This window comes from Carica papaya, chromosome 4 (assembly GCF_054855325.1).
Source record: "Carica papaya isolate Zhongbai chromosome 4, ASM5485532v1, whole genome shotgun sequence".
NCBI lineage: Eukaryota > Viridiplantae > Streptophyta > Magnoliopsida > Brassicales > Caricaceae > Carica > Carica papaya.
The window spans coordinates 21,837,270-21,859,671 of record NC_142312.1 but is presented as its reverse complement, the minus strand read 5'-3'; the positions used below and the strand labels follow the sequence as shown (position 1 = coordinate 21,859,671).

At 34.0% G+C, this 22,402-nt stretch overlaps 3 protein-coding genes across 6 annotated transcripts in view; all 3 read right to left on the bottom strand.

Annotated features, from left to right (window-relative positions):
• Positions 1-1,713: 1,713 nt before the first annotated feature.
• Positions 1,714-14,748, bottom strand: LOC110810159 (uncharacterized). 3 transcript variants are annotated; one of them, XM_088218136.1, is made up of 14 exons: positions 14,501-14,748; positions 13,569-13,965; positions 13,186-13,277; positions 12,726-12,916; positions 12,253-12,578; positions 7,355-7,473; positions 7,200-7,272; positions 6,754-6,977; positions 6,590-6,646; positions 6,357-6,501; positions 3,240-3,362; positions 2,982-3,152; positions 2,223-2,282; positions 1,714-2,018 (listed from the first exon to the last, which is right to left on the bottom strand). In XM_088218136.1, exons 1-14 carry the CDS (start codon positions 14,539-14,541, stop codon positions 1,944-1,946), a joined length of 2,094 nt encoding a protein of 697 aa, XP_088074262.1. In that variant the 5' UTR covers positions 14,542-14,748; the 3' UTR covers positions 1,714-1,943. The 3 variants fall into 3 exon arrangements, with proteins under 3 accessions (XP_088074262.1, XP_088074264.1, XP_088074263.1); XM_088218138.1 differs by having other exon boundaries at positions 12,253-12,589; positions 12,758-12,916; positions 14,501-14,747; XM_088218137.1 differs by having other exon boundaries at positions 6,357-6,498; positions 14,501-14,746.
• A 562-nt stretch (positions 14,749-15,310) lies between these two features.
• Positions 15,311-19,688, bottom strand: LOC110810173 (uncharacterized). 2 transcript variants are annotated; one of them, XM_088218139.1, is made up of 9 exons: positions 19,423-19,688; positions 18,578-18,654; positions 17,570-17,798; positions 17,343-17,497; positions 17,118-17,163; positions 16,940-17,031; positions 16,651-16,747; positions 15,962-16,018; positions 15,311-15,780 (listed from the first exon to the last, which is right to left on the bottom strand). In XM_088218139.1, the coding sequence occupies exons 1-9, from the start codon at positions 19,570-19,572 to the stop codon at positions 15,712-15,714; spliced, it is 972 nt and encodes a 323-aa protein (XP_088074265.1). In that variant the 5' UTR covers positions 19,573-19,688; the 3' UTR covers positions 15,311-15,711. The 2 variants fall into 2 exon arrangements, with proteins under 2 accessions (XP_088074265.1, XP_088074266.1); XM_088218140.1 differs by having other exon boundaries at positions 18,578-18,659; positions 19,423-19,556.
• A 2,281-nt stretch (positions 19,689-21,969) lies between these two features.
• Positions 21,970-22,402, bottom strand: part of LOC110810160 (uncharacterized) — a 54,737-nt gene continuing 54,304 nt past the window's right edge. The window contains exon 15 of the mRNA XM_088218135.1: positions 21,970-22,398. Within this exon, the coding sequence (XP_088074261.1) occupies positions 22,212-22,398 (187 nt within the window). The 3' untranslated portion in view covers positions 21,970-22,211. The remainder of the gene's footprint in view (positions 22,399-22,402) is intronic.

Below are 22,402 nucleotides of genomic sequence, written 5' to 3'. Positions count from 1 at the left end.
ACTTCATCCATCAATGGATGGTTCTTCTCTATTTAAAGGGATATTGAAGGGTACTTTGTTATTTGTTCATGATAATTCTTTTATTTTAGAATGTTTTTCTAACATCGATTGAGACGGTGATCTCAATGATTAATGGCGTACATTTATTTTTTTTTCTTTTTGAAAATTATTTTTTATCTTAAATAATTAACACATACTTAGTCATTACTTCAAGTTTTATAGAGTATGAGTATAAAATTATTGTCAACACTACGACAACGTGATAATTTCGCGACTGTCAATGCTATTTTTCATGCTTACACAAAGCACAACGAGCTTGATTATTATGACTTTTTTTTTTTTTTCTTTAATCGTTAATTTTAGTTAAATTGTTGCACATTCATTTTGTTTTTTAAAAGTATGATGAAATCGGTGATATTTTTATTAAACTATTTTGTTTGCAGTAATTTGCATACCTTAAAAGAGAAGTTATGAGTTTTATTGATTCTACATATATTTTTTTTTTTTTTTGTTTCCAAAAGATTTTATCTAACGATAAATATCATAATTCAATTTGAAATTCTAATAACCAACCAAATTCAAACATAACTCTTTCTCTCTGGCTCTTCCGTACGCCATCAAACAGACAATATGATTTGTTTAACAGGCTATATTCTGAATTGTATATTTATTTCTTCAATACAAAAATGATTGTGTTATTAATACTCTTCTGCAATTATTGAATCTCTAAACGTTATATACGGACCTGCATAATAGCTGGATTAGATTATTTTTCAAGTAATACCCGTTGAATTCAACTTCTCTTCTAACTATTAAGAATGTTATGATTTCTTACTAATTACACATAATCATCTCCTTTGCCACTCTTGATTGTACATTTTAAAAAAAATTTAGTTTCAAACATTATGTGTTAAATGAAACATCCAAAATATTTTCAAACTTATTTCTATTGAATTTTTCTAAATTAATTTTTATTGAATATGGTATAAGTTCATGATAAATTGATATTTGAATCATTTCGTTGCTAAATCGAATTTAAACTTTAAGATTCAAATTGCGTATCATAACACGCTCTTAGAACGACATTTATCTTAAATAATTTAAGAAAACACTATTTTACTACGTCCCGGAGTGAAGCTTATCTTTTGAAAGAAATTACTTTCTGAGGTTTGAGGACTAAAGAGCAAATTCATGTTTTCTAGGTAGTAGATATTTTTACCGGCATATAAAGGTTCGTGAGAAAGCCAAATAATACAATAGTCCCCTTCATTGTTTGTTAGTGTTTGTAAATAAGTGTATCCAATATTTACCTTTTTCCAGCACGTACAATATCCATCAAATTTATGCTACAGCAACAGGAAAAAAAAAAAAAAAAAAAAAAAAAAAAAAAAAGAAAAAAAGTTCAGTTCTTTTGGACATTTATGGTTTCTACAGCCACATTCAGCTGGAAACACAAACCAGTTACCCATAAATCTACACACTAATGGGCAGAATGCAAAGCTAAATTCAAGCTTCCAAACAAATTTTTTTGACAAAAAGAGAAGCATATTATCTGAAACAAGCAAATAGGAAGAAGGCTAAGACAATTGGGATTTCTTTTTGACAAAATGCCAGGCGTGTGGTTCACTATGTTATTCATTTACAAATACCTATAGGAATGTTGAATGAGGAGCATGACATTTTCAGAAACAAACAACTGCATGTGGCAACATATCAATAGTAAAGCATCAGTCAGTATATACATTAAGATGCCTGGAGGATCAAATGTGCATACGTATGCATCCATATATATACATATACACTTTTAAATTCCAGAAGTCACTTTGCACTGATTCAATCATCAAATACAAATCGCTCAGGGCAAGAATAGGTGACATTTATCAGACAGCTTAGTATGACATTGCTATAAAAATCTTGAGCAGATCTTCAAAATAGCTGCATGACTAAAAATTCATCTTCTTTGTTCGTTCTAGTTGTTTCACCACATCCATCCGTTCAGAAGAGTACGGAGAAGGGATCTAGTAACAATGAACAGGCTAACCATTATTTATAACTAAAACATGATTACCATGAAAGAATTAATATGATTTATTGATTCTTGAAGAATAGAAATCTTGCATTTTACTTGTAGCAAGGAAAAAAAGAAAACTACACTTTACCATGAATAAGTGATATAAAGACAATAGAATACCCATATACTTGCAGGGACGAACAGAACTTACCAATACCGGAAAATATTTCCTAATAGCTGCAAGCATTGCAGCATGGCCCACAGCAGATACCTACCAATGGTGAAGAGAAATAGTATTCAAATTTTAGTTAACTATTTAAGCTAATTAACAAAACAGCACTATTCCATAGCCATAAAGATCGACATAATTCTCTCTCTCTCTCTCTCTCTCTCTCTCTCTCTCTCTCTCTCTCGCCCTCGCCCTCGCGCCCTCACGCCCTCGCGGCCCTCGCCCTCTCCCTCTCCCTCTCCCTCTCCCTATCGTTCTCCCTCTCTCGCGCCCTCACCTTCGCCCTCGCCCTCGCCCTCGCCCTCTCCCTCTCTCGCCCTCGCCCTTTCCCTCTCCCGCGCGCCCTCTCCCTCTCTCGCCCTCGCTCTTTCCCTCTCCCTCTCTCACCCTCGCCCTTTCCCTCTCCCGCGCGCCCTCTCCCTCTCTCGCCCTCGCTCTTTCCCTCTCCCGCGCACCCTCGCCCTCACCCGCGCCCGTGCCCTCTCTCACCCTCGCCCGCGCCCGTGCCCTCTCTCACCCTCACCCGCGCCCGCGCCCTCTCCTGCGCCCGCACGCCCTCTCCTGCGCCCGCACGCCCTCTCCCTCTCCCGCGCCCGCATGCCCTCTCCCTCTCCCTCTCCCTCCACCTCCCCCTCCCCCTCCCTCTCCCTCTCCCTTCCCCTCCCCCTCCCCCTCCCTCTCCCTTAGTTCAGCGATCAAGCATAGAGATGCTTTCAAAGAAGCCAAAACCCAAGCACTTACAGGAAGTAGCATTAGAATGGTCACTGGGATAAGTAAAGCAATGTCATTTAGAGTTCTTTTTAACTTCTTTCTTTCCCTTGCAGAAACCTTTTGGCCATGCATTTGCTTCCCAAGCAGCTCCATAGAAATCATGATGTCTACAAAGAGCAATTGAGTTCCCATCCACACATCCTAGAAAAAACAAGAAGATTCAAGGATTTTTATATTCATTCTTCTTTAGCATGTTGACTTTAAGGAAGAAAAGACTGCTGTCCTTACAGTGCTAGTAGAAATCAACTTGGTACTATATTTTTTAATTAAACTCTCTTGCACTGGATTAGACTTGGATGCGAATGTCCTTTCCACAAAAGTTACTGCAGCTTTTCCATCTGAGCTGCTAGCCTGCCATCACAAGCAAATAGTTTTTTTTTTTTAATATGCAAAAGGAAGTATTATGAGAGAGAGAGAACGAAAGAAAGTACATTGGTGGAGATCTAGTCCTCAAAAATTCTTTTCTAGAAAAAGAGATAATAGGTTCAAAAAACAAAGTAAATGTACCAGAAAAGAACAGTCGGTCAGTATCTATCTATAGAAATATCTCCGTAAATATACACCTTACCCTAAAAACACGCCACAAAATTTATTTAGCCCCATCGAAGAAAAGGAAAATGGTCCTTAAAAAGTCCTAGGGTCTGTCACCGAACACAGCATCCACATCTATGCATGGGAAATACCTACCAATAGCAACCTATCCTCCGTCCCAACTCCATGAAGAGAAGAGGTAATAAAACCCTTAAGCTTCAGAGGAAAACCCAAAAAATACCAAACATAACACATCCCTGGGACAGAAGAGCAAGATTCAGCCTTTTAAACTTGGAGCAAGTCACAAGTATTGGGCCTACTAAAAACAGTTGTTCAAACAAATATGTTAACCAAGGGAGCAGAAAAAGCTTCCAAAAAACAAATTAGCAAAGCAACATTCTGGAAAGAAGGTTTGTGCCTTAAGAAGGCATTTTGCAAGTTGCCCAAGAATCCAAAAACTAAATTCTGCAATAAGAAAAACAAGAAACTCAAAAAGTTGAAGATAAAAACAAAAGCATATCCACAGCCTATGGTCATTAGGGTTTTTATGAAAGACAATGTTCAAAGAGAAATTACCATTATTTTGGAAAGTGAAGCAGGAAATATGGCAACAGGAAAGTTTATAAAAATGCTGAAAAAGGAAAGCTAAAGAGAGAGGACAACCCAACGATCCACCCAATAACAAGATGCAGGAGCCATCACCCACTGGCAACCAGATTAGTGGAAGAAAAGTCATAGTCCTTACAAACAAATAGCTTTCTAGGGACTTCTTTAAGAAACAGAAACTCTAGTTTTAAAACCTCCGCCACTACAATGTAGCCCAAACTTGCTATTCATGTAAGTACCAAGCAAAACCCTCTTATGAAGTCTATAAAACAAACCTAAATAACAATTGAAGCATCTTTTATGGTCATTTTTTAAAACTACTACAAAAAAAAGTAGTTATATGAAGCTCTTAAGTTATTTTGCTCTTGCCATACCCTTTTCATAAGCTCATTTATAGCACCATTTTTTAATTATGGGAGCGAAAGAAAAAGTTAAATAGAGCCATGACCTACTAGCCTCTTAGATCGTTTTTAAATAGACATGAAAATGTATTAAAAATATTTGAATATCATACACATACAGAGTGAAAGGTTTTTGCATATATGTATTCACGTAACCAGAGCTGCTGTAAGCTATTTCACATCGTTAAACTGAACCCTCTTATCCTCGTCTCTCTAGTTAGGGTCGAAATCATTTTCTTTCTTTTTTGCTTATTCTTTTGTGAAATTACCAACATCCCAATCATCTTCTAACTCCTTAGGTTTGTCATAGGAGATTATACTTATCAACGTTAATCAAGTCCCTTTCAACCTCTTTGTCTTTCTCATATCATTTAATTGACCTTGATCCTTTTTAGTGTTTCCTTCAGTTGATCCTCAACAGTGCTAGATATATTCCTGAAAAAGGACTCACATCATATTTTGTGATTGCTTTATGCAGTTCCTCCAACGTCCCGTGTCATGTTCGACAAGCCAAGATAAACCACAAGCAGGTATACTACGCAGACAAGGTTGCAAGGTGGGCATATTTAATGGATGAGATTATGTCCACTGGATCCATGGGAAAGGGGAGAGGATTGATCCTGCTTGAATTGGCTAGGCGTTTTTGACTAGGAGATTTTTTGATGAAAGTCAATTAGGATTTCCGTTTTACCTTTTGGATAGGAAGTCAATTAGGAGTTTGGATTTTATTTGGTTTTAGGAGTTCGATTAGGAATATTAGACTGACTAGTTCCAAAGAATTAGGAATCTTTCTCTATAAGTATGCTCGTTCAACCAATGGAATTCCTACATAAAAACAGTCTACCTGGAGGTCCTTAGCTCTGCGTAATGCACACATTACTGTCAAGGCTGAAAGAAGAACAAGCAAGCTTTGTGCTAGCTACAGGATTTCACTTCGAGCAGACCCGTGACCAAATTGAAGACTTGTTACTGCTCATCATGCATCTTGAAATCATTGTTTTCGCCACTCATTATCACAGTAGGAGTACAAAGCTGGGTAACTTCTATGAAGCTTTGTTTAGTAAATACTCAGATGACACAAAGACAGAAGTATTTCTCAGTTTCATCCATCTGGCTCTATTTATAAATAGCATTATCCTCCCGGCTGATGAAATAAAGTTATTATGAAATCCTTCAAAATAACTGAAAAAGGTATGCCTCAAAAATTAAATTTAGAGAACATTAGCTAAGAGTGCTTAATCACAAACATCCATTTGTGGCCCATCCTTTCATGGAACCATCTCTTCTTTAATCTCCATTTCTCAATTCAGTCAATACATTCTAACAACTCAGAACTAGCTACCATATTAAACCATTTTTATACTCCTTAAGAATCCAACAGGATCTAAGTCAGAGTGAGAGACCCTTGAGTAAGCACTATATTCTCTCTTCTCTTTAGGATTTCTTCAATTCTCTGTTTCACCCATCTGGCTCTGTTCTGCAAGCAACAGTATCATCTCCACTGCCAAAATAAGCTTATGATAAAGTCGTTCAAATAACAGAAAAAGTTCCATGTCAAATATTAAATTTTGTATCCTTCAATTTAAATAACTTTGGATTGCCTTAACTGTCCTTTTTCTAAGTGTCTTTTCCTTCATAAATCCCAAGGTTTTTCCTGTCAGTTTCAAATCCGCACCTAAGCACAGTGAGGAACATATGTCTTTTGTCTAAGCATTGACGAGTAGCTTGGCTTGATGCAACATGTTCATGCACCATACATATGCACTAATCCACACCCAAACCAGATTTCATTATCCAATACCCATACCTTTTCTACCAAGTTCTTTGGATATTCCTGTTTCACCAAGTCAGTAGGCTTCTCTTGTGCATCCAAAGCTACATGAACCATAGTTGTGCTTTTGTTGGATAATATGTGGTCAGAAGGACCAGCTGCAATCTTCTGCAGTTCTCTGCTAGAGAATCAACACAAGCACAATCATCTTCTAAATTTTTCATGTGATGCTAACTAAAAAAAAATTAATGATAGCATATTCAACATACCCTGATCGATCATAGGCAGCCCAGTAATCTTCTAAACAGATGGTTAACAAACTCTGACTGAAATCCAGGGCACAAGGTCTTAAAAGCTTATTTGACAACCCAGCAAATAAACAAATGGAAACAATTGAATCTCTTCAATTAAAAGTCCAACTATTTTTTGCTACCTCCTGATCAAGAATGCTAACAACTCAGTTTTCAAATGCTGTTGAGTTGAGCGGCTGAAGTGAGCGAACCCAGAGAAGACATCATAGCAAATGGTAAGAACTGAAGAAAGAATTATCTCCTTCTCTGCTTGAATTGTATACTGTTTGCACCTTCTTCTCTCTTGCTTGCTTACGGAAGGAAATGCAGCATAGAAATCGAGCCATCCAATTTCATCAATTACTACCTGATGTAGGTTTTACATTGTGAGCCAAAGAGAAAAGAGGCAGAATGAACTTAAATGAACAGTTGAGTCCAGCAATCATTTGACTAACATAACAAATTTATACATCTTAAACCCAATCCCAAATTTTAAACATAAGGATCAACCTATATCCTGAATCTAGTTTGTGAATCGACATAGTAACTTGCATTTCGAATCTCAAACACAATGGTGAGAAGAACTAACCTCCATGAAGAATTGATACACTGATATGGATGAAAATTCACCATATATGAAAAGACTACCGCATTCCAAGTAGCTGCAAAGGTATTCAAATACATACACTATCTGTATCAAGGATATATTGAAAAACATGGAACAATCAAGTATAAAGAGCTTACCTGAGAAAGTCCTTAACTGTCTGATCAAGATCATTTATGCCCATTTTTGACAAAAATAATCTAGTCCTTCTTCCCAGATAAGCAAAAAGCCCCAGTGTAGCCAAACTATCTGCCAAAGCCTGTCAATTTTGTAATTAAGAACATGAGAGAAAGATGCAGATTCCTATGTGTAAGGGGATAGGGAAGGAAAAATACTGAATATTTACATATCTTTTATTGAAATGAGAATAGGGATCTATAGACATATAGGTGGATTCAGATATGGTAACCAACATAAAACACCCTATTAATTATGCTAACATATCAGGAAAGATAATCATACTATTATATAAATGGAATATTTTATAATATTCTAACACTCCCACTCAAACTGAAGCATAGATATTAATCATACCCAGTTTGTTCCGAAAATACTCAATCCGTATTCAATTCAGAGGTTTTGTGAATATATCACCAAGTTGTTCTCCTGTCTTCACATAACTGGTAGATATAAAATTTTCTTGAATCTTTTCTCGAATGAAATGACAATCAAACTCGATATGTTTGGTTCTCTTATGATACACAGGATTTGAGGCAATATGAAGGGCAGTCTGATTATCACACCAGAGTTTTGTAGGAAATGTGGGTCTTAAACCCACTTCATCTAAACAATGGTGTATTAATAGGATTTCGCATGTAGACTGGGTCATAACTTTATATTTAAACTCTGCGTTTGAGCGAGATACAACTAGTTGCTTCCTACTTTTTCATGATATGAGATTCCCACCAACAAAAACACAATAGCCCGTTGTAAACCTCCTATCAATCATAAATCCAACCCAATCAACATCTGTAAAATATTTAATGTGAGTATGTCCATGATTTTTAAATACTATATCAAGCCGGGAGCACCTTTTAAGTAGCACAAAATATGTTTTAGAACCTCCTAATGTTTCACTGTAGGTGCAGACATAAATTGACTAACAACACTGATAGAGTATACAATATCTGGATTAGTCACAATGAGATAATTTAATTTTCCAACTAGTCGCCTGTAATTTTCTAGATCATCAAGGAGATCACCATCATCTTCCGTAAGATATACATTTGGTACTATTGGTGTATTACATGACTTAGCTCCCAGCTTTCCTGTTTCTAGCAGTAGATCGATTACATACTTTCTCTTAGATAAAAGAATCCCTTCCTTACTTCTTGTTACTTCCACCCCCAAGAAGTATTTTAACTATCCCAAATCTTTGGTATTAAATTTGGTATGCAAGAATGACTTGAGAGAAGATATTCCTGCATGGTCATTTCCTGTAATCACAATGTCATCAACATAAACAACAAGAAGTATAATACTATTTGTTGATTGTCTATATAAGACCGAATGATCAAACTTGCTCTCTCAAAGACTACTTCACTAAACTTGTCAAACCACGCAAGGGGACTTTGTTTCAGACCATACAAAATTTTTTTCAAATGACAGATTTTTCTGTACTCCCCCTGAGCAACAAACCCAGGTGTTTACTCCATATACACTTCTTCTAAGAGATCACTATGATGAAATGCATTTTTAATGTCCAGTTGGTGGAAGAACTAATCTCAGGAGGCGACAATAAATATAAATAAATGGACAGAGGTAAGTTTGGCCACTGAAGAGAATGTATCAGAATAACCCACCCCATAACTCTGAGCATAACCTTTCGCTACCAGTCAAGCTTTAAGTCTCGTTACAAAGCCATCTGGTCACTTTGACTGCAAATACCCATCTGCACCCTACAACTTTCTTTTTTTGGATAAATCTATCAAATCTCAAGTATAATTGTTATCAAGAGCATTTATCTTCTCAAGCATGACATTATGCCAATTAGGATGATTCAGAGCCTCCTCAACTGTGTTGGATATAGAAGTTGAATCTATAGAAGCAATTAAACCACTAGACAAAGGAAACAGATGGTCATATAAGATAAAATTAGCAAGGGGATAAGCTGACGTAGCACTGACGTTTACTTTTACGAATACCAATGCAAAAATCAAGAACCTATGAGGCAGAATCAGATGAAGACGGATCTAGTGCAGGATATGTATCATTAGTCTGTTGTCTTCTAAAATAAATATGAACAATTGGTGATAGTACTTGAGTCAGATGCACACTAATACTATAATCAACTTGCTCAAGTAAGGATGGAAACATATCATCTGGAGAAATACTATTATCTGGTTGCTCAATTAGTGTGAAACTATAAATGAGTCACTCATCGTCCGTCCCCTTACTTGTAGATTTAGACAATGAGGAGAAGAACGGTATATTCTTTAAAAAGATCTCATCAATTGATAACAAATATTTATTGAGATCTGTAGAGTAGCACCGATATCCTTTCTGAAGTCGAGAATATCCCAAAAATACACATTTCAAGACGTTCGGGTCCGATTTTGTCATAGTAAGTCGCACATCTCGAACATAATAGGTGCTATCAAATATTTTAACTTGCACTAGAAACAAAGACTTGTTTGAAAAAAGAAGACTGTAAGGAACATTTTCATCAAGTACTGTAGATGACATATGGTTAATTACGAAACATGCCGTAGAAACAGCATCAGCGCAGAACTGCTTGGAGACTTGCATTTAGAACAAGAGGGTTCGAGCTGTCTCAAGTAAATATCTGTTCTTTCTTTCAATAACTCCATTTTGAGATGGTGTATCCACACACGAGAATTGATGAAGAATCCCGTGTTGAGTCATATAGTTCTAAAATGAATCTGACATATATTTCTTGACATTATCACTTCTCAATACATGCACAGAAATATTGAATTTGTCTTGACTTTAGCACAAAAGGTACAAAAGTGAAAAAATACTTTATAGCAATTTCTCATAAAATTATTTATGTTATTCGAAAAAAATCATCTATAAAAGTAATGAAATACTTTAACCCAGTTTTGAACGGAACAGGACGGACTCCAAACATCAGAATGAACTAACTCAAAACTAGACTCAGCTCATCTATTGAACTTGGACCTGACAGACTTCTGTGATGTTTTGCAAACCAACATGAGCCACAATCCAGTGAGCATACATCATGAAACTGAGGATATAACATTTTCAACACAGGTAAAAAAGGATGTCCTAATTGACAATGTGCTTTAAATGGAGAGATAACACTAAAGCAGACAACCGATTGAGGTACCCAAGTGTCAAGAAAATAGAAACCATATAATACATTTCCTTTACCAATAATCTGCTTCGTTATAAGATTTTGACGAATATAGTGATAAGGAAAAAAATATAATAAAACAATTCAAATCTTTAGTAAAGTTACTCACATAAATTAGATTGAAGGCAAGTTTAAGTAAACTTAGCACAGATGACTAAGTAATAGATGATATTGGTTTTATAGTCCCCGATCCCACAATGTTATAAGTCAAGCCATCAACAATAATTACAGGAAAAAATATTTTGTGGTAAAAAACTAGAAAAAATTTTAGAATAATCTATCATGTGATCTGTCGCACCAGAATCAATTATCCATATGTTTGATGAGAATATAAGACATTTTTTTCTGATTCAACAAGAGTAGAAAATTTATTTAAAGATTCTTGATACTGAGTAAATTTAGCATACTTGTTAGCTATAATCATAACAGTTCTCGCAGAAGATAAGCTAACAATAGCAGCAATAATATTAGCGGCCTGTGTCCTCCGATTACGATTCTACAATTTCTTACAATACCATTTTATATGTCTTTATTCACGGCAGTAATAACAGACAATACTATCATCCATTTCAATCCAAAAATTATGAAAAATGTCACTCAAATACCTAAAAACCACTGCAAATATACAAAAAAATCTGAGTAAACAGAGTACCTCTTCACACACAACTGTCAACAATCCTATTAGGACCTCACTGCCAACCACCAGAGTCCACACACTGCAGCACGCGCCGCCGCCGAATTCACCAAAATACCTCATTTCGAGCGCAAATCACCACAGAACCCCAATGCCGGCCCTAATCTGAAATGGCGCTTGCAGAAACAGTCGAAATCAGGCTGGAGATCAGATAATCGCTTCCTGTCGCGTGATCTGCTCCGCCCCGCCTTTTCTTTCTTTGGCCTTTTGGTTTTGTGCACAGAGCCAGGCGACCAAGCCCTTCTGTTGCTTCTATCCTCGAACGGGAAAGCAAACTGCACAGAAATAAACTCCTTCGACAAACCTAACGCACACAGCCTTAATCTGCCGCGCAAACCACCATTTTGGCTTCTCCCGCGTACACCACCGTGATGGCCGAATCTGTACTGGACAGAGATCGTTGGTCGCCTTCCTCTGGCGTTGGGAATAAGTTGTTTAATCTTTCTTTTAGTATGATGAAATTTGACTCCTAAAACGCTAACGCTAACTTCAACTCTAACTCTGATGCCATGTAAAGAGATAAGGAATCAAAAATACTGAATATTTACATATCTTTTATTGAAATGAGAATAGATATATATATACATATAGATAGATTCAGCTATGGTAACCAACATAAAACACTATTAATTTCACTAACATATTTGGAACGATAATCATACTATTATGTAAATAGAATATTTTATAATATTCTAACACTATTCAATAAGTGATATGACTTGTCAAAATGCGGGGGAAAAAAGAGCAGGAAACTCAAAATATGCAAAAATAACAATGATAATTTAAGAAGTTAAACATTGACCGAGATCCTAACTAGAAACATGATAAAAAGTTCTCATTGAGTCACACAGACCAAAAAATATGCATCTGCCTACTACTAATTCTCATTTGATGGAATCCATCGAAACAAAAAAGAATATTGATTCTTTGACAATCCAGAGTAAAAGAGGTTCTACTCTCCAAGAATTTGTAGAAGATAAACAATAATTACGAATGATTCAACTAACCTTTGCATCGGTTTTTTGTGCATAAGGAATGAAGCCTTCATTTTGGAAAGCTACCGAGAGTTTTTTATGAGCTAAACCAATCCAAAATTCTAGCTCTTCACTTTTCTCGGTAGGGAGAACCTTCACACCAAAATGGGACAGGAAGTCAAGTTCAAATCCTGCCTCAGTTGCTAGCTGATACAATTTGTCAACTGAAACAAGGCTATGAGAGAAGTTCATAAGCTCCACTAGTATGTCATTGATTGACAATGCAAACACAGGGCAAGAAATACGTTGACAACCCAATTTCCCAACTGCAGCACAACAACTTATAGCCACAATTACTCCTGCAACACCACTGAATATTCTTGTGTTTAGACTATGTTGCAACAGGTGTTGATTCTTTTAAAATGAAATGCAACCACATGACTGAGAATACATAGTGGAATTCCATTAATGAACAGAAGAACCGTGGTATCCATGAAGGGACGAACTTAATGCAGAATGGAGAGAATTCTTTGCAAACCTTCCAGCATACTCCATAGACCACTTCTTCAACAAGGGAGCAAAAAACCCTGCTATACATGGCAGTTCCACCACTCTAAACCAATGAACTAATTCAGAATGTCTCATATTCAACTGGCTTTCAATGTACTCCCCCATCAAGTTTGTTTTTGGAGTCAAGCTGGAACAAATAAACAAACAAAACATAAGCAGACTGCAATGATTGGGTAGGAAATTGATGGTCTATGGAAAGATCAATCTGACGCGTCAATTAAACAGTGAATGAGTGTAGTCTGCTTGTTTTTCCAAACATCAGTCACAAAGGTGGAATGAGAGAACCTACCACCTAAAAGGTTTGGGATAAGAAATATTAAATACTCAGTGTCTTTATGTTTGTATTTAATATTATTTAACTAACAGGAGATGATAATTGAATAAAAGAAAACTTACATATCAGAAACAGGGGATGGATTGCTGTGGCGGTCATGTGAAAGCAAAATCTCCACTTCAATTGCCGTTTTAAGTAAAGCATAAACAGCCACCTGCACAGCTATATTAGTCAACAAGTTGATCCCATTTCCCTCATGTCTTCTATTAATCCTTATAGATAATCCAACTCCACCTTACGTAAGATAAACAGTTATGAATGAAAAATAATAGGACACGCACCAATACTTGCATAACCACAGTACCAAATATGATAAATAATATTTCAGTAACCTAATGGGATCAAGAACTTAAAATAGTAACATATTCTTTTCATCACTTTAAGATGTGTTGCACTTTGACAAGTACTAACCAGTTGCTATGCTTTTTTGTACATTTGTATGTACCTTATAAGCAATTTGTTTGTGCCACATATGAACATCCTTGCCATTCCAAGCCATAATAAGCTCTGCACTGGTTCCTGGCAATTTAAGTGACTCAACTGCCAGAGAAAAGCTGCGTGCAGATTCATGAAGTACCCAAACAAGGCAATTCACCCGATTAAATTCTGTTCCTTGCTCATGAGCTTCAGCCACAAGTAACCCATTCTTACAATCAGTTTGACTGGAATGATCTGAAGACATAGCTGACAATGCACCACATTTTGAGGGAACATGAATCGCAGCCAAAAATTGAAGTGGCAGCCTTTCCCTCAAAAAGAAAAAACTAGCCTTTCCATCAAACTTCTTAGAGTAAGAAATGTCCCCGTTAACCTTTTTTCTACTGTCTGATTCAGAAAATAATCTGTAGCAAAATAAGATTTAGATGAACATTGGAGTTCTCAAAAGTAATATATATATATATGTATATTTTTGTTTTCAATAGAATGTTCAGCTAATCAAATGGCAATCCTAGAAACAATAAGATAAAGAGGACAATAGTTTATCTGCATAAATATCTGCACGTTTTCTATTAGCAGGAGCAGAGAATATCTTGCATCTGTTTTTCCCGCTTCAAAATTAACACGCTCAATCAACAAACTTTATCGTGCGGGTGTAATTACATGCTTGCATACAGTACCCAACTCATTCTATAAATCAAACAAATGAAAAAAGCTATACGATATAACTATAAAAAATCAAATGTAAGTTTCGAAACCAGAAGACACTAGAGATCTAACTCCACTAAACAAAACTCAACAAACAGACAAACATAAGCTCTACTTAAAAGAACATAGAAAGAAACTACTGCTCGATTACTAATTAACATCAATATCAGACTAAAGTCAATAGCATCTAACTACGTATCTATATATGTAAACACATAGGTAAAAACTTACCTGCGGTGAAGAAGACGGGGGAGTTGCAAGAGGGAGGCCATCGAAAGAGGAGAGGAAAATGGAGAGGAGAAGAAAAGAGAAGAGAGAAAGAAGGCAATGATGAGGTCTTATATGGGAGAAGTTGAGCGAAGCCATCAAGGAAGAGAGAATAGAAAAATGGTTAAAGTAGAAGAAAGGTGTTGCCAGCCGTTTTTTGTTTTTCTAAAGGGTTTTTGGGGGAGTTGACAGGCAAAGTGTGGATTTTTATCAAACAGGCGGCCAAGTCTGGAGAATATTTGTTTTTTTTTTTTATTATTTAAAATATTATTATTATTATTTTTTGGATAAATAATTTAATTAAATAAAAGACAATTAGAATGTAATTAATATAATTAGAATCCTTGATTAACCATCAATAATAATTTATTATCGATAGCATTAAAGGGTTAAACAAAACTATATTAAATTATAAATATCTTTATTTAAACTTATATATTATTATTTAAATTTTATATCATATTTTTACTGACAAAATTACTTATAATTATTACAGACAACATTATTATCTTGATTCATTACAACCAAAACAATATTAATAAATATTTATCACCTAATAATCATCATATTAATTAGTATAGTTTTTTTTACATTTTTAAGTTTTGTCGTTATCAAATAATAGTTATTATATTCTTTAACTTATCAATTCTTAGTAAGGTGTTTTCCAAAGATGAATAAATATACACGCACACATAAGTTAAAAATATCTTTATACTATTTTCTTTCTTATGTTTGTAGTGAAAAATGCTTTATGATATTGTATAAAACATAGAGTGAAAAATAATTGTTTCATTTTTAAGCATGTTTTTACCATAATACCCTCAAAACCACATGTCAAAAGGGAAGAATAGAATACATACACTTTCCACTAAATCCAACTTAATCAACTACGAACCAACATTAACAATTCTTTGACATAGCTATATCATTTATACAATCAAAAAAAAAAAAAGTGTTTGTCTCCAGATATATAAACTCTGATGCACCAACTCTCTCCCTGTATTTGCTTTTGTGTGTGTGTATATATACGGTGGAATGTTTAGGATAAGAAGCACACTGAAGATGCAGCAACTACCTGCCTGTATTCTGAGGGGGTGTTTGTGTATATATATGTATGCATGGTAGAATGTTTAGGATAAAAAGCATACTTAAGATGCAGCAACCATCTGGCAGTATCAATGTGGGTGCTGAATTATCACTATAACTGAATCTCTATACCTTTCATCATGAGAACCAGATGTTGGCTACACAAAGACATAACCAAATGTTTGATAAGTCACAATTAATTGCCAATACATTTAAGATTTACATCAAAGGGAATTCAAATGAAATCAAAGTTAAATAACCAACAATTCAAGAAAAACAATTGCAACTATATATATATATATATATATATATGTCCCAGTCCAACTTTGAATTACTTACCACCCCAATGTGCCACTCATGACTTCTAAAGGTTCTGAAAGTCTCTGCATCCATTTCCTGCAGAAAAATTGTCCAATTTATTAGCAGCTAGGAAATATTATTCTCAATCACAAATTAAACATATACAGGTCATAAACATGTATGGGTTATTGTTCGTTCATGAAACTTTCTGAGTTTATTTTTTGAGACGGTTATCTAGCATTGAGATTTTAATTATTTCAACATATATGACTTTCCTCGAGTCTACTGCAAATTTCATTGTATGTAAACAGGCAAAACGACAAGGCAGGCAAACAAAAGAGTGTCCTCCAGTTGACCTTTTTGTTCTTTTTCTTATTCATTGGTGAAAGAGCACAAAATAAACTCAGTACTGATAATCAATTAAAGAATCAAAACCAACCATTTTCTTTTTCCAGCAGTTACAAACAAAAACAGTTACCTAATATAAGAAAGGATATCAATGTGAAAAATTCCATCATTGTCATGAGTGAGAATATAAATAAAAAGACCTTAGAATCCAATATCTGTTTTATGTGAAATCAAGTGAAAAGCTTCTTTCTGACTGATTGAGTCCATTTGGTTTATTCTATGCAAAATAAGAAACTGCTGTTTATGGCTCTATTCTACGATATTCAAAACTCTAGTCAATAAGGGATTGTCTTGATGTATGCCAAGGCCAAGGTACTTACAATACTGAAGATGGGAGGGACCATTGTCTCTGCTTTAGACTTTAGAGTTGGCATTACAGAAAACCGTGGCGCCAACTCTTGTGACCTAAAAGTCCACCTGTGTGTGAAAAGGGCGATGAAAGGGCTGTCAGCAATAGAACAGATGAAACACCAATCCACTACCTTTCCTTAATCTTCCTAGTTTGAGTATGTATTTTCGGTTTACAAGTTCATAGATAACAAATAAACTGGTGTTGTCTGTGAAGGACTCTCAGACATCAGATTTGTTAATTTGGCAAGTTATACTTACCCAATGTACAAAAAGATACAGAATTGCACCCATTCTCGAACAAACAAGCGAAGCCAATAATTTTCCGAAGAGTAATCAATATTCGTGTAGATCTGAAAACCAAAATGTCCCATTGTCTCATGAATTATGCCCATGCATGTTTCTTGGTCAGAAACGAGAAATATAAAGATCCTCATACCAAAGTTTCCACGACAACTACCATCTGCATAGCACATTGAAATTTCCTGAACAATGTAAAAGAAACAGCAAATTCAACTCAGTTCATAATCCTAGCAAACTGGCACAAAGAGAAACAAAATTAACAGAAGGTCCCCCACTTTAAGATATTAATTTCATTAGGGACCCTAGTTTAACTTCTTATAAAGCAACACGTAAGTAAGGTTTTTGAACATGCAACACTTACTTGAACATGGTATACTTCATGTAAACAGCATCACGCATTGCTTCGACATTTTCATCCTCAATAAAAGTCAATTGTTCCCGCAATACAAACATATTTTTTGATATATGGTGGAAGATCACATAGAATGAAAGTAAATAATTAAACAGCAGTGGCACCTGCATAAAAGGATTAAGTATGTAACAAAGGAAAACCAGATGCCAATTTGAAATCTCAACCAAGAAGCTTACCGTAAAATAAGGTACAGAAGCTCTGTACCCAACAAGACTCAAGTAAAAGACACACCCAAGTGCAGCTGTAGTACGGCGCTCAGTTAAAGAGAGGCTCTCACATGTGATAGAATACCCATGAGAGATGAGAAAGAATGACACAAAGGAAGCTGTCTGAAAGAGCACGCCAGTAACATACACTCCAAATGACATCCACAGTGAGCATACATGAAGATAAAAGCATGAATACCTGCAAGAATAGCACTCCAAGAAATGAATGACTGTCTTCGATGAACAAAAAAGGAGTATTTTTCTGTTAACTAAACAACTGGATGACATTCATATAGAAACTTTGGCATGAGAATTTTTGGTCTTCTGATGCCTGTCACAATAGTTTTTTTTAGAGACTAAAATTGCTGAGAAAAAAAAGGCCAAAGTGGTAGTACCAGAAGATAGCTGCCATTGCTGCCCATACCTAATTAACAAGCTAATTTATATGTTATATGTGCATTCCAGATAAAGATAGACGTGCTCAGAACGTATACTTTGTCATTAGCACCAGGTCTCCAGAAAATATTCACTCTCCTGACATATCAAATGTCTTAATATAAAAAAATGAGAGCCAGTATCTTAAAATAGGTCCCTTGCTGCACTATCTTCTCTTTATCAGCTCTATCAATATGTTCCATACACAGACAGCTTCTGCAGTTCTCCCCTTTCTGGTTACAAGGCTATATTAGTGGGCTCAACAATAGTATTGTTCCCAGCCATCTGGAAGTTTTACTTCCATTACGATAATTTTTTACTTACAGTTACTAGTTTGCCCGATATCCAACATGGAAATATATAGACATGAGGACAATAATAAAGCAATTGAAACAACTATAAGACTATATGTGGTCCAATGTGCAACTTCTATGGAATCGGAATTTTTTTAAGACAGGAGCAAAACTTATGATCCAATTGTAAGTATAAAAATGTTTTGGGGATGAAGTAAATAAATTAAAAAGGCATTGAATAGGTACTTACCAAAAGAGGAATGACAGAGTGAGCTGCAAAGCTTTAATTAACGGAACAGATGCAAGTGTCCACTGCAAATTATTCATCTGCTCTAGTCGTATAACAAGAAGGCCAAACAAAACAAACCCAACAGATTAATAATCAGTTTGACTCTTGAAAATGAATAACACATAAATCTAAAAGCACAATATAAGTTGAGAAAATACACTAATCAAAAAGCTTTTTCTTAATTGATAAAGCAAACAAAATTCCCATTAAAAAAAGTCAAATTGTTGAAAAAAGTGACAGACTTTAGAATTTAAGAGGAACCAAAGTTCCAATTTAATAAGTTACAACCAGTTTTTCTTTCTACCAAAAGCTTAATTTGAGAATAAATGATCTAATCCATTATTAATGCTCTAAAAAAATTGAGAGGGAAGCCAGATTCAAACTCAGTCACATATGCAAACAAACAAATAAATTTTGAAACTCTTTAACTCTAGACTTATAAACCTCTAATTCAAAAAGCATAAAAATTAATTAATTTTGACTAATTATCCCAGAAACTGAGACCATAGAAACTGACTTTTATACTCTAACTCAACCGAGAGAGGTGAAATATATAATTTAATGGTTTTCTTTCTTCTTTCTTTTGAAAGCAGAAATACTTTTGTTTCATTAAAAGGGAAAATAAATTCCACTATTCTTTTCTTTTATTTTCAATTAACAGTAAAGGTACAGTACTCCATAATCAACTAAAACAGAAACAGAAAGGATAATATATGAAAATCAAATCAAACCCCTAAATTTCAATGAAACTATTACTGGGTTAATGATGAAGTGAAAATTAAAAAAAGAAATAAAGATGAAGGGACCTGAAAATGGCGATTTTTGTAAGTGTTGATAGTCCAAGAACAAGCAGAGAGGAACCAGATTGAGAGGAAAACCAAGTAGATAGATGGAAGATGCCGATATGATTCATCCAGTTGGGAAGGAAAATATTGAGTAGTTTCGGATGTTCCCATTTTTCTTCTGGTTTTTTCTTTTTGGGAAGAAAGGAGAAAACTCGAATGGTAGAAACTCAAATTCAAAAAGCAGAGCAGAGGAGCTCTGGTTTTATTTGTGCTTTGTGGAGGGGAGGGGGGGTTGGGGTGGTAACATTGTCAAATATAAATAGTATAAAAATTTTAAAATATTCTTTATATTCTACCATTTTAATTTTCTTTTTGTTAAAAAAATGATACTATTAAAAACAATATACATTCATTACAAAAAATTATTTTTTGGAGAATAATTTAATTCCATAACTTATACATTAAAAACATGAGCAAATTTGTAATAAGAGAGTTTTAAAATAAAATAATTATTAAATCTTAAAAAATAAATTTACAATTTTTACACCATCACTCTAAATAAATAATAAAATAAAAAATATAAGATTTAATATAATTTCGATAAGTATACCTCTATTCATAAATAAAATTATTAAAAAAATTTAATATAATAAAAATCAAAAGTACCATCACTAATATATTTATAAATTCTCGTGAAGTTTTTTAAAAATAATTAAATAAAAATATTTGAGATATTAATTAATTAAAGATGAAACATGTAAAGATGATGGCCCGAGTTGAACGAAAGAGAGTTAGTGAGCATGATGGTGTGATGGGAACAAACCCACTCTTTAGTCTCCCTCTTTACATTACTTATAATAATTATAAATTGTGAGACTTCAGTCTTATTTCTACATAAATTTTAATTAAAACTTTAAAAATAATTCTTGATATGAAAAATTTTAGTTTATATATACTTTCACGTAAAATCAAAAAAGAATCACCAATCTCATCAATATAATACGCATTATCTTTTAATTAAATTGTGTAAATTTTTATAAATTAATTTTATTAGCTAAGTATGGATTAATTAAATTTTATAAATTATTTATTTATTATATGGTCGCCAGCCGGGTCATATGGCGTTGGATAATTATTTATTATATGGTCATCATTTTATATACACATATATATATATATATATATATGTAGATGAGCTAGTCACCCGACCACATAACAAAAATTTGACTGAATTACAAAAATAATTCTGTACTTTATACTGCTTTTTTTTTTTTTTTTTTTTTTAAATTTTTAAAAAAAACGGATGTTTATTTAATTTATTTATTATTATCATCACGTGATAGTTATATTATAACAAATTAATGATATTAGACTAAAATTCTGACTATATTTAAAATTATATTTTGTAAAATATTGGGGTGTGTGTTTCAAATTTCAATATGAGCGACCAACCCAACCGTGCAAGTTTAGGCGGACCAACCCCGAAGTGAAGCCTTCTTTAAGGAATATCTCTAAGATGATGAGGTGGTTGACATTTCCATGCATAGTTCGGTCAAAATACAAGTGCATGTAACGTACATTATTAGGTCAACGAACTCACTAACAAAACTAGCTAATAAAAATAGTTTTTATATGCTATGCTTTGATAATACATATATTCTTTTTCTTATGAAGGTGTTGGTTCATATGTATTTTTATTTTATATTAAAAATAAAAAAAAAAAAATTGTATTTGTGTGTATCTATATATCATTGAGGCGGTTTGGTGAAAAAACCAAAAGGCGTAATGTAATAACTTGCATACATCTTCTAAAGTTGTTCTTCTTTCTACATTTAACAAAACCATGATTCCTTTTTCGTATGTTAATTATTAATAACAAAAGTTTCATCATCAATATATATTAATATTCTTGATATTTGGTTATAGTTATTACTAAATTAATTATTTTGTAAATAACAACATTCTGTCTTCTGCATAATAATACATATAAATGTTAGAATTCAATTTAACGATCTTGAAAGAAGTTTAAGTAGTAAATTAAAATATGTATTATGGGGTTAACTATGAGAAAAATAAGCAATACAAACTGTTTTTTGTTTGTATGGTAAAAGAGAAAAATTAAGTGTAAGAATAACCTGAAACATATTAAATTACCAAAATGCCCTTCTCATTACCACTGATTGTCCAGCAATAATAATCTCTGCGCTTAATGGATGGGTTCTACACAATAATATAAAATATGAATTTCTCATCTACATATAAATAAGAAAATATGTGTATATAACATGGTATTCTTGAAATTTTAAAAAACAATAATACAAATATAGCATGATTCAACATCTTTTGATTATCATATATGTTTGTTTATATACATATTTGTAATATTTTCACTATCATTCCTCAAGTCTTGTTTTTCGTTTTCAACTATGTGCTTATGAAAGAACATATATAAACTTTTAAAAAAAAAAAAATGAGAACAAAAAAATGTTTCTCTTGTTAAACAGGGAAAGGATATTTTGCTTTTTTAATTCAAGATTTCAAGAATAATATGAAAATTAAGCGGGGGAATTAAATAGAAATAGAACTGAGAATTGGATCAAATCTAATGTAAAACTGATGAGTTAAATTCCCATCGTCAATCAGGAGAGAGAGCATTGATATTGCCAAAGAATTCAATGCTCTGATCTAAACATCATACAGACTAATACTTTTGCAAAAGTTGGACATAGATTTTGTCATCAATAAACAATCTATGTGATACTTGATTTCAGTGCTCTAATGAAACTATATGATACTTTCTTATATGTTAATCAGTCTACCTGCATGCTCTCTGGAAAAGGTATGGAAGCACAGCAATGATAGTAACCACTTTTATCAAACGCAAATCGCTGTGAAAGATGAGCTTCACGGATGAGATACTCACCCCATTCTTCTGATCCAAACTGCTCGAATATGCCTCTTGCATCGAAGAAGTCAAGCTTTCTTGTCCTTTTTGTCCTGC

Excerpts from the sequence above, each read along its gene's own strand:
- LOC110810159 (XM_088218136.1), bottom strand. The coding sequence starts at position 14,541 with ATGGCCTCCCTCTTGCAACTCCCCCGTCTTCTTCACCGCAG. Across the intron at positions 13,966-14,500 it reads CCCCGTCTTCTTCACCGCAG|ATTATTTTCTGAATCAGACA; the intron begins GTAAGTTTTTAC and ends ATTTTGCTACAG. Across the intron at positions 12,917-13,185 it reads CCATCCCCTGTTTCTGATAT|CTTGACTCCAAAAACAAACT; the intron begins GTAAGTTTTCTT and ends TATTTGTTCCAG.
- LOC110810173 (XM_088218139.1), bottom strand. The coding sequence starts at position 19,572 with ATGGGAACATCCGAAACTACTCAATATTTTCCTTCCCAACTGGATGAA. Across the intron at positions 17,799-18,577 it reads ACTCTGTCATTCCTCTTTTG|GTATTCATGCTTTTATCTTC; the intron begins GTAAGTACCTAT and ends CTATTCTTGCAG. Across the intron at positions 16,019-16,650 it reads TCCCTCCCATCTTCAGTATT|GAAATGGATGCAGAGACTTT; the intron begins GTAAGTACCTTG and ends ATTTTTCTGCAG.